The sequence below is a fragment of the Ixodes scapularis genome, unplaced genomic scaffold (genome assembly GCF_016920785.2).
Source record: "Ixodes scapularis isolate PalLabHiFi unplaced genomic scaffold, ASM1692078v2 PGA_scaffold3__209_contigs__length_174095766, whole genome shotgun sequence".
In the NCBI taxonomy this organism is placed as follows: Eukaryota; Metazoa; Arthropoda; class Arachnida; order Ixodida; family Ixodidae; genus Ixodes; species Ixodes scapularis.
The window spans coordinates 126,863,698-126,878,396 of record NW_024609868.1 but is presented as its reverse complement, the minus strand read 5'-3'; the positions used below and the strand labels follow the sequence as shown (position 1 = coordinate 126,878,396).

The 14,699-nt window shown below is 45.4% G+C and overlaps 1 protein-coding gene across 1 annotated transcript in view; it reads left to right on the top strand.

Annotated features, from left to right (window-relative positions):
• Positions 1–10,581: 10,581 nt before the first annotated feature.
• Positions 10,582–14,699, top strand: part of LOC115323582 (nose resistant to fluoxetine protein 6) — a 54,462-nt gene continuing 50,344 nt past the window's right edge. The window contains exon 1 of the mRNA XM_029983959.4: positions 10,582–10,962. Within this exon, the coding sequence (XP_029839819.3) occupies positions 10,599–10,962 (364 nt within the window). The 5' untranslated portion in view covers positions 10,582–10,598. The remainder of the gene's footprint in view (positions 10,963–14,699) is intronic.

The following is a 14,699-nucleotide window of genomic DNA, read 5'->3' as shown; positions in this document are numbered from 1 at the left end:
CGCGGAACGGGTTTCCAGCTACGCTGCCATATAGAGTGGCTCTAGTTTCCACAGCTTAGGCAGGTGGCAGAAAATGCTGACTGATAGGGGTCGCTCGGATCGTGAAATGGCGGTGGCCAGAGAGATCTTTTTGCAAAGGTCTATACTCGGCGACAATTTTTCTTGGCAATGCACTGGAGGATAGAGGCACGCGTTTTCTTTCGAATTTTGAACGTTGTATAGAGCTGTGCCGCGGGCTCTCCTCCTTTCCACTGCATCGCCAAGAAAAGTTGTCGCCGAGTACAGTGCTCCTGGGAGAGTAGAACTAGATAGCGTCCGAGGCGGATTAGACACGTTTCACGTGACGACTTGTTACAAGAACGAGCTGCCATTCCAGTTTTTAAATTGGGAAGACGGAAACGTATCGCCCTTTTAGTAAGAACCTTCTCTATTGAATGAACTGAAAAACCGGTGAGTCTACTGTATTCCTGAGTCACATCTAAAGAAGCTATTCATGTTTAACACGTACGTCGTGTGCTCCAGCAAAACCAATGTTTCGATGGTTCACTTTGAGGCACATAAGGTTGTTGCGGTGTAAACAGGAAAGTCTGAGTTTTGTGCATATGGACCAACTCAGCCCTTTGACGTCACATCACTGCGGTGGCGCTGCTGTAGGCACTGCGCATGCGGAGCGCATCGCTTCTCCCGGATCTGGTTCCTGCACACGTGCTGTGTGTGCAAACGAGGGCTTGTTTTGTTGACACCGTGGTGCGGTATGCGGTAAATAAAATGAGCAGGAATTACTGCCTCAAGGTATTCAAAAGTAATGTCAAAGTAATTTCATTACATTTCGAAAGGAATTGTAATATAATGTTGGTACCTTCAGGCTGCGGTAATTTGTAATTTAATTACTTTCTGCAGTTTTCAGAAAAAATTAGTAATGTAATTTAATCACTTTTTAAAATAATTTTGCCATCTCTGCTTCGAATCCATTGCGTGCTTGGTGGCGCATGCCTAATAGGGAGTCTTAGCAGACCGTGTTTCCCCTCCCCTTAGCCCTCCGCAACGAAGAAACCGCCACTGCGCCTGCATACCGATGGTCGTAGAGTTACGGGTAGCAGAGGGGCTTAGCGGAGGGGGAAACACGATGTACTAAAACTCCCCAATACCAGGTATGGATAATTGGGGCTGCAGCTACTCTCGAATATGACATGCTCCATACTGCCTACATTAGAGAGAGGCTCCATCTGAAACCGCAAGGAGAGTCTGCAGATTAATGATTGATCGCAACTGCGCATGCGCTTCGTTTTCGCGTGGCAAGGAGGAAAACGGGCGGGAAAGTGGAGACGTTTGCGGACGATCAACGAACTCGTCTCCTCCTTGCAACTCGTAATGCAAATGAATACGTCAGGTGACCCCGAGTTGAAAACTCTCTGTAATACAGGCTATCTAGGAAGGAGATTTAATCGTCGCGCTCCGAACGACGATTGAATGTCGTTAGGAGCCGAGCAGGAGGAGGGGAGATGCCAGCCATAGAGGTATTATAATCTACGCTAGAGGTTCAAGTGGCGCTAGTGTGCTGGCGGAAATTGAAGCAGACAGCAACCAGTCGAAAATTGACTTCCGGTATTTATGGGAAAAAGTGAGTGCATTTTCACCCTGCGCTGGATCATAGGAACAAATATCCCGAATACTTCGTGCGTACTAGGTAGCTTGGGACATTTCTCAATCAGGCCTACGAAAGAATTGGTCGGTTACGTCATTTTTCTTTCAAATTCGTCGCATTAAAAACGGTGCTAAAACGGCTTCCTACGTGCATTTATGTGCACTGTCGGACACTCTTAGCGCGAACACGACGTCGGCGCTTTTCAGCATGAGGGATATACGCGCCAAACGAACGAAGGACACCTTGAAATTAAAGGAGACGGCAAGAACTACGCAGTAACACGGGATCACCCTATTGGAAAGACCAGTTTGAAAGTCTAACTTGTCAGACTGGTATTTGGACTGGTCAAACTGGTATTTGGACTGGTCAGACTGGTCTAACAGAAAATCAAACTGGTGCAACTGGTAGCCAGACTGGTCTAACTGGTAACCATATCGATCTAACTGGTTACCAGATTGGCCGAACTGGTCAGTTGATTGGCCGAACTGGTCAGTTGATTGGCCGAACTGGTCACCAGACGCCGCACTGGTCCAACTGGTAACCAGGCTGACCAAACTGGTCACCAGATTGGCCTACCTGGTCCGACTGGTTACCAGTTTGACCCCTCTTTCTCACTTTATTTATTGGCCTTCTCACTTTGATTTATTGGCTTTCACATATTTACGGCACGATCGAGCGTTTAGTTATTACTAAGAGATTCCTCCACTGAGCCGCTCAAAATACTTTCAGAGGTATGACATTGCTGAAAAGAAATCAACATGTTGGGAGTATTTTTTATTGCTTAGACGGTCACCGAAAAATTCCGTACGTTCAAAATGACCAGTATAAAAGACGGAAACGCAGTGCTCAGAAGTAGTGATCGGGTTAGTGTGCCGTTGTATTGATGTTTGTATGTGCCGATGTGTGCACTCAATGTATGTATGTTCAGCTGTTGCTTATAGTAGGCGTATTGTGTCTACATTTGTGTATAATAAAAAATTCCGAAGCGCAGTGTTGGCGTGAACGAATGAATATATGTTTTTGTCGAACCAGCGAGACAAGTCACCCAGTGTGACCAGTTCGACCACCATGACCAGTTCAACCATCATGACCAGTCAACCAGTATGACCAGCTCAACCGCCATGACCAGTCAACCAGTGTGACCAGTTCGAACCATATTACCCGTTCAACCATTATGAAACTGGTCAAACTGGAGCAATAATCAAGTTTGAAACTGGTGCCAGTTTGAACTGGTCTTTCCAATAGGGATGCCACTCGTGCAAGCCGTGTAGCACCAGTCGAATGACATTTGGTGCGAATGCCATCCGTTGTAAATGGCATTCGAGTCGCCCGTGTGGCACGGGTATAACATACGCAATACAGAGAATAACAGATTGTCTCTTGAACGCAAAACGGTAAGATACACATAATTGAGGATATCTTTTGTTTCTAAAAGCCCAATACAGAAACCTAAACTAAACTAATGTTTGCTTAATCTGGGGGTTTATCGCGTGCATCGTTTCGAAAAAGTATCAAACGAAAACACCACGCAACAGATTTGACGTTGTTTCACACCTCGAGACACTGGCCTGCACTGGCGCACCGACCGCCGGCGTAGCATAGCGCGTAGTAGTCATGAAATGTCTGTGACTGATGATGATGATAGCATATTTGCCAAAAAAAGAAAACACGGAGCGGACCTGCCCTCCGTCAGGGCTGGATTCGGCGCTGTAGGCGTTCTGTCTAATGCAAATGAGCGGAGTGGAATGTATTCCCCCTAGTAAAGTATATGACCAGACGGAAACGGTGAAAAGGGTGGGAGGCCGGAGAGATGCGCAGGAGAGGAGGTTCAGATAGCGATCGCGCGCTTTCAATTCTCCGTTTATCTTGCTCTAGGGTGCCTACATGTCTGCCTGTCTGAGGGTGAAGACATTCATTGTTGCCCTGAATGTGCCAGCGCGTGACGCTCTCGCGCACTCGATGCGTGAATTGGGCGGTAAAATGGCGTCTATGCATTAGCCAAAGCTACGCGCTCGAGCTGAGTGACACCAGATTGCGCGAGTTTCAAAATGCATAAAAGACGATTGGGCGGAAAAATGGCTGAGATGTCACCACTCAAACAAAAGCGCGCGTGTGTATGAAGGCACTCTATCTTGCTGAAGGTTGTTACGCCACGTTTCGTGAGAATCGGGAACTAAAACGGCGTGTCTCAGAAAGCTGGCCATGACTTCTAACTTCTCAATACGCATTGGAGAGTCATATCCTTTCAGAAGTCTCGTCCTACAAGTACCTTGGAGTTCTAGTTAGTAACGATTTACGTTGGAATACTCATGTTAACTACATAGTGTGTAAGGCACTGTCGAAAGTATGGTACTTGCGTCGAAATTTCAAACAAGCTAGCGTGGATATTCAACTGACCGCTTATAAGACATTTATTCGTTCTACTCTCGAATATGCTGTGGTCGTATGGGATTTCTGCACTGCACAAAATATTTCCTTACTTGAAAATGTGGAAAAAAGAGCACTCCGTTTTATTTTTAACAAATATGGTCGTCTTGACTCAGATTCAGCCCTTTATGAGCAGGTAGGCTTGCCTACATTGCAGCATAGACGTAAGGTGAACGGTTTGAAGTTTATCTTCAGTCTAAGTTCCGGTCATGTAAACCTGAATAAATCTTTGTACATAACACCACTTGGGGTCCCAAGATATCCTTCCAGAAATCGAAATAGCAGAGCCTTCGCCGAGTTTAGCTGCAGAATAGATGCTTTTAAGTACTCATTTTTTCCGCGAACAGTCAATGAGTGGAACAAGTTATCCGAGGGAATTGTTCATTCTTGTTGCTCGCCAGAATCTATTAATCGCTTAAACAACTACCCGTAATTTTTTTCCTTTGCTCAGTGTGTATTATTTTTGTGAGTTGTGACTGTGATGTGTAAGGCGTATTTCTTTGTTTCTTTCTTGTACACCTTTTTGTTCGATTTTATGAATTGATGTGGTTGACTTTTGTATTTATGCTTCGAGGTGTGTTTACATGAGAGCCCATTGTTCATTTTAGGAACTGTCGGATGTTAGACTGTTTTTTTTTTATAAATAAAGTGTTCTTTCACTCCTCTATATTTCCAAATTGGAGTATGTAGTATTTATAAGCAAATAAATAATAAAAATAACGAGCGATTAGCGCTCTAGTAAGGCCTTGTCAGCGCTTCTTGTACCGCGGTTACTGCTTTGGATTAGCGCATGCACTGCCATTCAGGCCGCTGTGCTTGGGTGCGCATCAGCAGCACCATGGCGGACACGTGGGACGCTGAAATAGAAACATGACAAATGCTGTTACATACGCGATTAGTGCATATGTGTGCGGACGGCTTAACGCCCAGAAGAGCCTTCTGGGTGCGCGAAATTGTTCGCCACCGAGATACCGACGGGTACCCGGTGAACCTTGTTCCTCGGCTGAGGGACCAAGACACAGAGCTCTTTTGAAGGTGATTATTTTTTAACTGCGCGTTTTTGAAACCAGGGTCACGCATGTCGAATAGAAAGCGATCAGGTTGTACCCAATCAATTAGTCGTTCAAAGTCTATGACTCTAAATCGTCTGCCCGATCGGTTGGAGAGCGACTCTTTTACTTCCTCTTCTTTTACTACCAAAGAAAAAAAAAGGGGGGGAATCGCCGTGCACGCGCTGTTCTGCAGAAGCAAGCACGGTACAAGGAGCGTAAGAGCGCACAATTGATATGATCATTTGGGATGCTTTCCGAAGTCACCTTTCATTGGTAAAGGAAGACGTATGTGCGGCTATTGTAGACGTTGCAAAAGCATCAACAGTGCAAAAAATGCCTCCAAGTACATTACCCCAAACCGGACCTGACCTTTCTGAATCTTTGCGCACGCAGGAGACAGTCCCAACGAAAGCTGCAGCGTTCTGGAAATCCGCTACTAAAATCGCATTTCAACAACTTAAACGCCGCGACTACACGCTATGTGAAGAAGCTACGCAGACAAGAATGGCACAATGTGTGTGCTAAATCAGATGCCCACACACCAGCTTGCCGCATTTGGCATATTCTCGATAGCTTTATGGGAGCAAGAAACAAACTGTCGCCCCAAGACTCTCTCGCACTTCAACGAGGAAAAGACCTCCAGGTTATAGCGGACGAATCCGCGAACTATTACGCCTCGGTCCGGAGTCAATCGTAAGAACGTGCGTCATAGTCTTATCTTCGTCCCCTCTTGATGTACCATTCACCCTTGAAGAACTCCAGGCGTCGCTCCGTTCCACCAAAAAGCGCACTGCCTCCAGACCAGACGGCATTACCCACCAAATGCTCTGCAATTTACCAGATGAAGGTCTGCAACTGCTTCTGTCCGAGTTTAACGTTATCTGGTCGACGGGAAACGTACCCGGTGAGTGGCGTGGAGCCTGGGTTGTGCCCATCCTCAAACACGGAAAGTCGAGAACCGAACTACCAGTTTCACTCACTTCATGTGTGGCAAAGCTAATGGAACGCATGATACACGCTCGACATTATTTGTGACTTGAAGCTAAACTACTATTGCCCGATGTAATGACAGGCTTTAGAACTCGGCTTTCAACGGCAGACAATATCTTAGAACTGCTCAGCGCAGTTGAACAAAATTGAAATGAAAAAAAGATCAACGTTGGCAATTTAATTCCTCCAATATCTAAAAGGCTTTCGACAGTGTGACACCATCAGTTGTGCTAAGAAAACTCACATCCTTAGGCATTACTGGGGTTGTGCAACGCTTTCTTGAATACTTTCTAACAGAGCGAACTTTCCGAGTGAAACTCGATAAAACGCTTAGTGCCAACCGTTCTTCCCCATGCGGTTTACTACAGGGTTGCGTGCTTTCACCTATTATGTTTAATGTTGTCTTCTCCGGTCTCCCAAGCGCGGTTCCTTTTACCACACCAAGGGTCAACATGTCTGTGTATGCGGATAAGATGTGCATTTGGACGACAGGTCACAAACACTGCAACCTGAAAGCAATTGTCCAGTCGGCAATAACATCTGCTTAGACATACCTTAAAAACTGTGGCCTGCGCATTTCCGCAGAAACGACTGTTTTTATGATTTTTCCGGGAAAAAAATTAACGTTTCACCAAATTGGACCTGTGCCTTGGCGGTTCCCCCTACGTCAAGTTGCAAACCATCGATTTCTAGGAATCAGCTTGAATCAAAGGCTGAAATGGACACCCCAACTAAAGGCGATGACAAGCAATGGGAAGGAGCTGAGCTAGTTGGTTGTACATACTTAGATTGTGAAAACCAGCTGAACTTACAGCTGGTTTTCACTTTTTCCTCCTTTCTCTCCTCACCCTTTTCTGTAAGTTCAGCTGGTTTTCACAATCTAAGCGATGACAAGCTCAACAATCTCGACTAGAAATGCCGTCCGCCGAGTTGGTGGCGCAAACTGGGGCAATTCCCCTCGTTCAATGCTCCCGCTTCACTCAGCATTAGTAGTCAGCCGCCTTAAATATGCCTTGCCTTATATCAACATCCTACCCACGCCAGCTCTTAAACTGGAACGCATTCATCGACAAGGACTTTGCATAGCCCTTGGCGTTCCGAGAGGAACCAGCAACCTCAGAGTTTACGAAGAAGCCCGAGCACTGCCACTGCCTCTAATGGCTTCCCAGCACCTCCTACTGCAGATTCTCAGCCTTGAAGAAACTACTGCGGACCTTTCTTTACTTCGAAGAATCACCCGACGACACCTTTCACGATTTGGCACTTCTCTTCGCACCCTGCGTTACCTCGGGTGGAAACCAAAACTATCAATCATCACCAGAAAATCTACACTTCCTTGGGCTGTTGCACAGTCTTATCCCATGAGCACGTTCCAGGCGTAAAGAAGAAAAATAATTCAAATCCCCCGAGTCTCAAACACGTTGCGACCGAATTCAAAGGTTTTCTTCGAGTATATACCGGTGGATCGGTTGACCGTTTCAAAAGAAGCAGCACCTCCGCCTTCTGCATCCCAAACCTGGATTAGAGTGGGCTGGTCGGCTAGAAAAAATGACCTCCACTACGACAGCCCAACTTTGTGCCATACTTGAGGCCCAACCGCTCATTCACACTGGAAGCGGATTCGCGTTCGCAAAGCGGTTGCGAACGCGGTTGTATAAAGATCCAGTAACATTGCACGCGCACTCGATGACATCAAGTGCGCGTGCAATTGTACTGGATTTTTATACAACCGCGTTCGCAACCGCTTTGCGAACGCGGATCCGCTTCCAGTGTGAATGAGCGGTTAAAGGCTCTACAGACGTATCCGCCTCAGCCTACCGTCATTCTAACTGACTCCCGTGGAGCCCTTTTCTTTCTACGCAAGCAAACCCAAATAGAGGGACTCGTGGAAACAACAAGAACAGCTCTTTATGCACCAGAAGACGCTGATTTCACCGTTCATTTCCAATGGGTGCCTTCCCACGTGGGAGTAAGCGGAAATGAAACAGCAGATCGTCTCGCTTCTCGAGCCCACGATTTCGCTCCGGCACTCAAGTGTCCGACAGACGACCGCTGGCTCCATAAGCGAGTTCGCCCACATATTTCATCATTGGGTCCAGCGGAAGAATCAGGGCATCAACCTTGCCTCCTAAGTGGTCTCAGCCTAGCAGAAGCTACAGTTCTACTTCGCCTCCGCACTGGAAGTGTGAAAACCGGTAAAGTATTGTATCGATGGGGCAAAAGGACGTCGCCTCTATGTGACGCTTGCAAGGTCTGAGAAGACGCCAACCACATGCTCTGGGAATGTCCTAAATACAACGTTCCAAGGCAGAGATTCTTCCAGCAGCTTCACGACCTTCGTCCTCCACTCAAGAAAGTTGATGACACTATTTTTCCACGGGGCTCTCGAGCCCGCCGCAGACAAATGCAGGATTTTTTTTTTTTATTTTTGCGTTTTTTTAAAGGACTCTGGACTTTCAGCACAATTTTAAAAGAAGCCAATTCCAGAACACCATGTGTGGGTGTGTATGTGTAGCGTCGTGATTATTAACACTGACCGCCGGCTTTCCTCCTCTTTCCTCCTCTTTCCATCCATCCTCCTTCCCCATCTCTCGTTTCCTTTCTCTGCTCTTCTTTACGTTTCCTTCTGTTTTTCGGACGTGACATCGTGGGCGTTTTTCCCGCGAGGCAAACTCCGTCCTCTGTACTACTTTACGGAATTCCTCCTCCTCCTCCTCCTAAAGCGCTAACCAAGCGCTGCTGAGCGCTACTAAAGCGCTAACTGAGCGCTACCTAACGCGCAAGTCGAGGCCACATAAGCGCTGCTTCTAGCGCTCATAGGCGCCAACTTAGCGCTCCGCTGCATGTGTGAACGGGCCTTTATACTGTCGTGTTTAGCGATATACGCTGCCATACCGGCATCCTATTTAATTGTTTTTCGGCTTGCCCATCTGCCTCTGTCGCAATAGACGCATACTCAGGTTAGAGTGAAAACGAGACTGTTTAAACGTTCCTGAAAAGTAACGAAATACCGTTACCGGTTACTTGGCCTCAAAAGTAACGTTATTCCTTCCTTTTCTGAACAATACACTAAATATGTTACTCGTTACCTGCAAAAGTAACTAAATAGAAGCAAATCGTTACTAGTAACGCGTTACGTGCATTACTGACCATGACTTGGGGAAGGGCTGATGCCTCGTAAGTTCATACACTGGCTACGCCACTGCAAAGTGGGTAAACACGCGCGCAGGGTGAAACACTACGTGTAAAACATACGCGTATAAAGAAGCAAACACTAATTGAAACACAGCAGCGGCAGTCATTCGCGCTATAAATTGTTTGGAGCAGGATATCTTTTAGAGATCCAGGTTGGAGATTTTTAACTCGCTCCTTGTGAACACTACATTTTCAGAGCTAACATGAAGACAACATCTGAGAAGTTGCTTTCATTTCGAACGAAACTATACAGCAAACTAAGAATGAATTAAGTTTGAATACGTGCGGTGTACAATGCCTGCGTCAACTGAACACAGATTTTTATACTATTGAAACAAAGTTCTCAACTTCTTATAAATGTCGTAAAAAGTTTCGCGTATTTCGTCACTTCTGGCCTCAAAACGTTCCTCTAACCTAACCCTAGATCAAAGAAAGATGCACGAGGCAATATTAAAATTCAGCCAAAATAATCCGACATTCTAGGTCACCATTTTGCCCGCACTGCGTGGATATGTACCTCCCCGTTTATCGGTTCACCGCATCTACAAGTCATGAAGGACAGTTTTCTCTTTCCTCGCGCCGTTCGTGTCTTGAGTCGCCTTTTTTTCCCGTTCATATACGTTTTTTGTTGCCGTTCCTCGCACGAGTCACGGGAGCTCGAGTTGCTATACCGAAGCAGTTTTGAGGGATGTCCTCGGTGCTCGGCTGCGGGTCACGGAGCACCAGTGGCCCCGCACTTTCCTCCCATGTCTTCCGGTTTGCTCATCTCACGGCCGCGGACGCGGCTGCGGCCAAGAGAGATTTTTATGTCACGTGACCAGCGGGGGCAAGGAAGTACCTAGCGTCCCTGCCTAATGGCGGAGAAATCCGTATGGCTTCAACCACAAAAGCCTAATTTCGCACGCAGAAACTTTCACGTCACGACGACACGTACCGGCGCTTTAACCTGTCAACCACAGCAGAAGGCGCGAGCAACCGGCGCTGACGGAGGTATATAAATATACTGCCACCGCTTTTACCTCGAGTGGTTTTTCTTTTATTTTGGCTCATATTTACCGTCCCTGGCCGTAACTTTACCTTCCGCTCCTACAGTATAAAGAGGCGGTCAATTAGACTCCGGTTGACAGTCCATGCAGTCAGTTTCTGCGAGCGACATTAGGCTTTTGTGCTTGAAGCGATACGGATTTCTCCGCCATTAGGCAGGGATGCTAGGTACTTCCTTGTCCCCATGGAGCTGGTCACGTGACATAAAAATCCCTCTTGGCCGCAGCCGCATCCGCGGCCGCAAGATGAGAATACCGGCCCTGGTCTCTGCGCGAGTCTCCTCTTCGCCATATTTGCTAGAGACAGCCATGTCTGCTATCACGCCGGTAAGAAACTCGACACGCGTGGCGTTCCGGAAGGCGTGGTTTGCAATCGCGCTGATGTTCGTCGGGCCGGGGTTCGTGTGCGGTCACGGGCCGAATGACTCCGTCACCGACCAGTGGCTGGCCATGGAACGTGTGTTCAAGGGCGCCGTCGACCAGGGCTTCAGGAGGCTGCTTCCGCACGTTCTCAAGATGAGCGAGGACAACGATCTTTCTGCGCAGTGCACTTCCGCCTTCATCGCCGTGCTGCGGAAACTTAGAAGTCTGGATAGGAACGTCCTTCGGAGTAAGTTCACGAGGCAAAGGACCCTAGTTATGCGCTCTTTTTCTTATTAACACAGTGTGTTACATAGATGGCTTCTAAATTATGATTGTAACGTTACAAAGAACGTCCCGAACCAGAATGACATAGCCGCTAAAATGAACTAATCTAGATAATTTGATCTTCACTTGACAATAATAAGGAAATCTGCACTTGATAATTTTCATTCCCATTCACCATTCTAATATTTATTCTTCATTTTATAACAATAATAATAAAATATTATCAGTAGAAAAATATAGGCGTCCCTCCTCTGCGCACTTTGTTTTCCAACCAGTAGAATTTCCGGGTCATTTTCATCTTCCTTCTTGTGAAACACCGAGTTCGAATCCCTGTGCCACCAAATTTAGTCTTTCGGCGGCTTTCCAGACTTTATTCTTATTCGATCGTGCGGTTACTTCATCTCCATATTCGGACTATTTACTCAATAGGATTAAGTTCCTCTTTCTTTTTGTGTGTGTTTGGTGTTACGAGTGATCCCTGGACTGCGATAAAATCAAAACAAAAACATGAAACAAATAGCTTTTGCTTATTAATTTGCTCGACCGTTTGCGCACTAGTTTGACCTACGGTCTGGGGTGCAAGATAAGTCACTATTTCATAAAAAGAAATATATATTTTACTCTAAAGCTAAGCTTTGTTGCGAACAAAAAATGGAACGAAATCTTTGTTTTTGTATGATTCTGCGTTATAAGCATACTCCGCCGAAAGTTTAGAACATTTTCTAAACCAAACTAAACATTACAACTGTAAAAAAATAAGCACCCATTATTGGGAGCAAGGTGGACAATGTGTAATGGTTAGTGTTAAATAACCGCTTAATGTTCAAAACCTTATTTTTACTTGAAAGACACGCAGGCGAACTGGTGACTTATAACGGCTTAGTTCAGTATCAATATTAATTGTGTTGTATTCATGTTTATACAGCCAGAAGTTAATCAATCTTAAATGGGCGTCTGGTGTCTCAGCTGTAGCTGAGAAATTCAGCCAGTGCAGTACAACTGCTAGCCTGGGCTCTTTAAAGTGCCCCACGCAGTAGTGATACACGATCGCGCGCCGGTACAATGCTCATCCAAATCGAAACGGACAGCGTTGGGGATTGAATCCAGGATCCCCGGTCTCTGCAGCGCGACGTTTTGCTTCCCGTGCTCCGTCCTGAGGTGCGCTAACCCACTTGGCCACCGATCCCCGATTCAGCATGCAGAGGTGCACTTTTTATTGGAACATCGGATTGCTGTTTTCTTTGTCTTTTGTTTTATTGGGTTTTGGTCTCACTCACCCCTTGTCGGAAGAAGGAGCTCAGGTCATCACGATCTCATTTATTGAGACGATGTTCTAATGTTTAGCGTGATGTTGCAATGTCCGGGGCTAGGGATGAGAGGTCGTGGATGATGAGAATATCATCAGCGTTTCCGAATCACCAGCCTTGTGCCATCAGCACGAGTGGTAACTTTAGCACACGCACACCTGCACTTCGGGTTTAATAAGACTTCCTAAAATGTACTCATTTAGTGTTCGTTAACTACCCTCGCCAAATTTGTGAATGAGACCATATGTTTATATTCGCTAATTAAAATGTTAATTAGTAAGTTTTGCGTAATTATTTAGCTAATTAGTATGTTTTGTGCAATCCCTAACTTCCGCCGGCCGACAGTTTGTACCCGAAAATATATACATATATTTTTTTTCTGAACCAAGAACTCCTAGCATTACGATCGTAATGCTAGGAGTTCTTTAAAGTTTTTGCTGAAACACCCGGCACCTTGTTGATCAATGTAGCCACTGGCGATCACCGAATTGCTATGCCTAATTCACATGATTCAATTCTGCTCGCAATTAACGTCAAACATCCCAGATTCCGTCTGCGCTTCTTTTGCAGTTCGACCTACGTCAAGAGTGAAAATCCCAAGCAAGATCTCATCACATAAATCAGGTTTAAGTGTTCATTCAGCTGCGTCATTCACGGGGGATGGATCGCCATACGTCACATTATTTACTCGAAGTTTTGCCGTAAAATCAAGCTTGTTTAATTTTCTGAGGCCGTAGAGTAGCCGTGGATAACAGGGGCGTGGTGACGTATTGCGGGTGACATGGAATTTATTTAGAGGTCGAAGTCTTTTCGCATCCCTCGTCAGACAGACAGGATGTCAGGAAAGGGACCGCGGCCAGTCCTTCATGGAACGTTTTTTTTGAGCCCACTGAAGACTCCTCGTCGTCCGAAACCACTACCTTTAAGGCAAAGTGCCAAGCCCACGGTGGCCAAGCCTACGGGGAATTAATTTCGTTATCAAAAACTTCCACTTCAATCTTCAAGCCTCATCTTATTTGGCGTCTCAAACAAATTTGAAAAATGTATTCCAGTATCAGTATTTCTGTATTTGTATTTCTGCCCTCCCTAAAATGTATTCCTGTATTTGTATTTCCAAAGACTTTTTGCCTCTATTTAAAATGTATTTCCGATACGTATCGCGATACATTTTTACAGATATATTTTAGTATCAGTATTTTAGCTACTATTTTATTGTATCTCAGCATTTGATTTCCAAATACATTTTTGAGTATTTCTGCCCAACCCTGGACGCAGCATGTCTAGTCCACCACACCACATCGCGCATGCCCGCTGCCTCTGGCACGCTACTAGGGTCGCACCTGCTTGGTTGCAGAAGTTAATGTACAGGGTGCCCCCCCCCCCCTTCTTCCCCCTCCCCAAAAAATAAAAATACAGGGTTTCTTTTTTTCACCGCAAAAATAAATTACGCATCTTCGAATGGTCAATTTTCCGCCCAAATGTAGCGCTAGAGGTCCGAACCGGATGGGAAAGATTCAGCACTAACCTTTATCTTATTCAAAAGTTGTAACCGATTTTTTTTTTTAATTTTCAATGGGAAAATGTTAGCCGACAGACCTCTCGAATACATGGAGCTCTATGGCACCAGTTACCGAAAACGGGCAAACATGGGGTTTATTTTTCCACGTAAGATGTGAGAAATTGAAAATAAATTTTGAATAAGATGACGGTTAATGCTGTAACTTTGGCATATGATTCGGACCTTTAGCTATACATTTCGCCAGAGAATGAGCGTTCGGCATTGCATAGTTTATTTTTGGATAAGAAAACAAAAACCTAATTTTTTGGGGTGACACGCTGTCTACACAGCACATGAAACAGTCTGATATTCATCTGAGTGTATTACAAAAAAAAAAAGAAAAAAAAAAAGTCCGCAATAAACATTTTTTTTTCTGAAAACACGAAAAAGTCAGTTATCTTAGTTTATTTCTTCCTGCCTACGACTTACACTCTTTTTCCAAAAGCAAGATGGATTCTATTAGCAAATTGTACTGCTAGCTGCGATCCGCGTCGTTCAAAGGTAATCCAGTGAAGGTTTAACAATGTTCGCCGTCCACATGCACCATGTATACGTACGATGATCATGTTACCGCTAATTGCTGTCATTATGAACCTGTTTTCAAAGAATTCTGACTCGTTTGCTTTAGATGAATCTGCAAGGTTTCGACTGAATGTAAATAGCACTCTGTAGCGCACGGTGCTAATTACATTAAGAACGGCACACGAATAAATAAATATACTAACGCCGTGTGTGTTCAATTAAATCTACCAAATTTTAAATTAATTTCACATATTGGCATAAAGACAAACAGTTATTCACAGAAACACAACGCATATAGGACAAAGAAAGGCA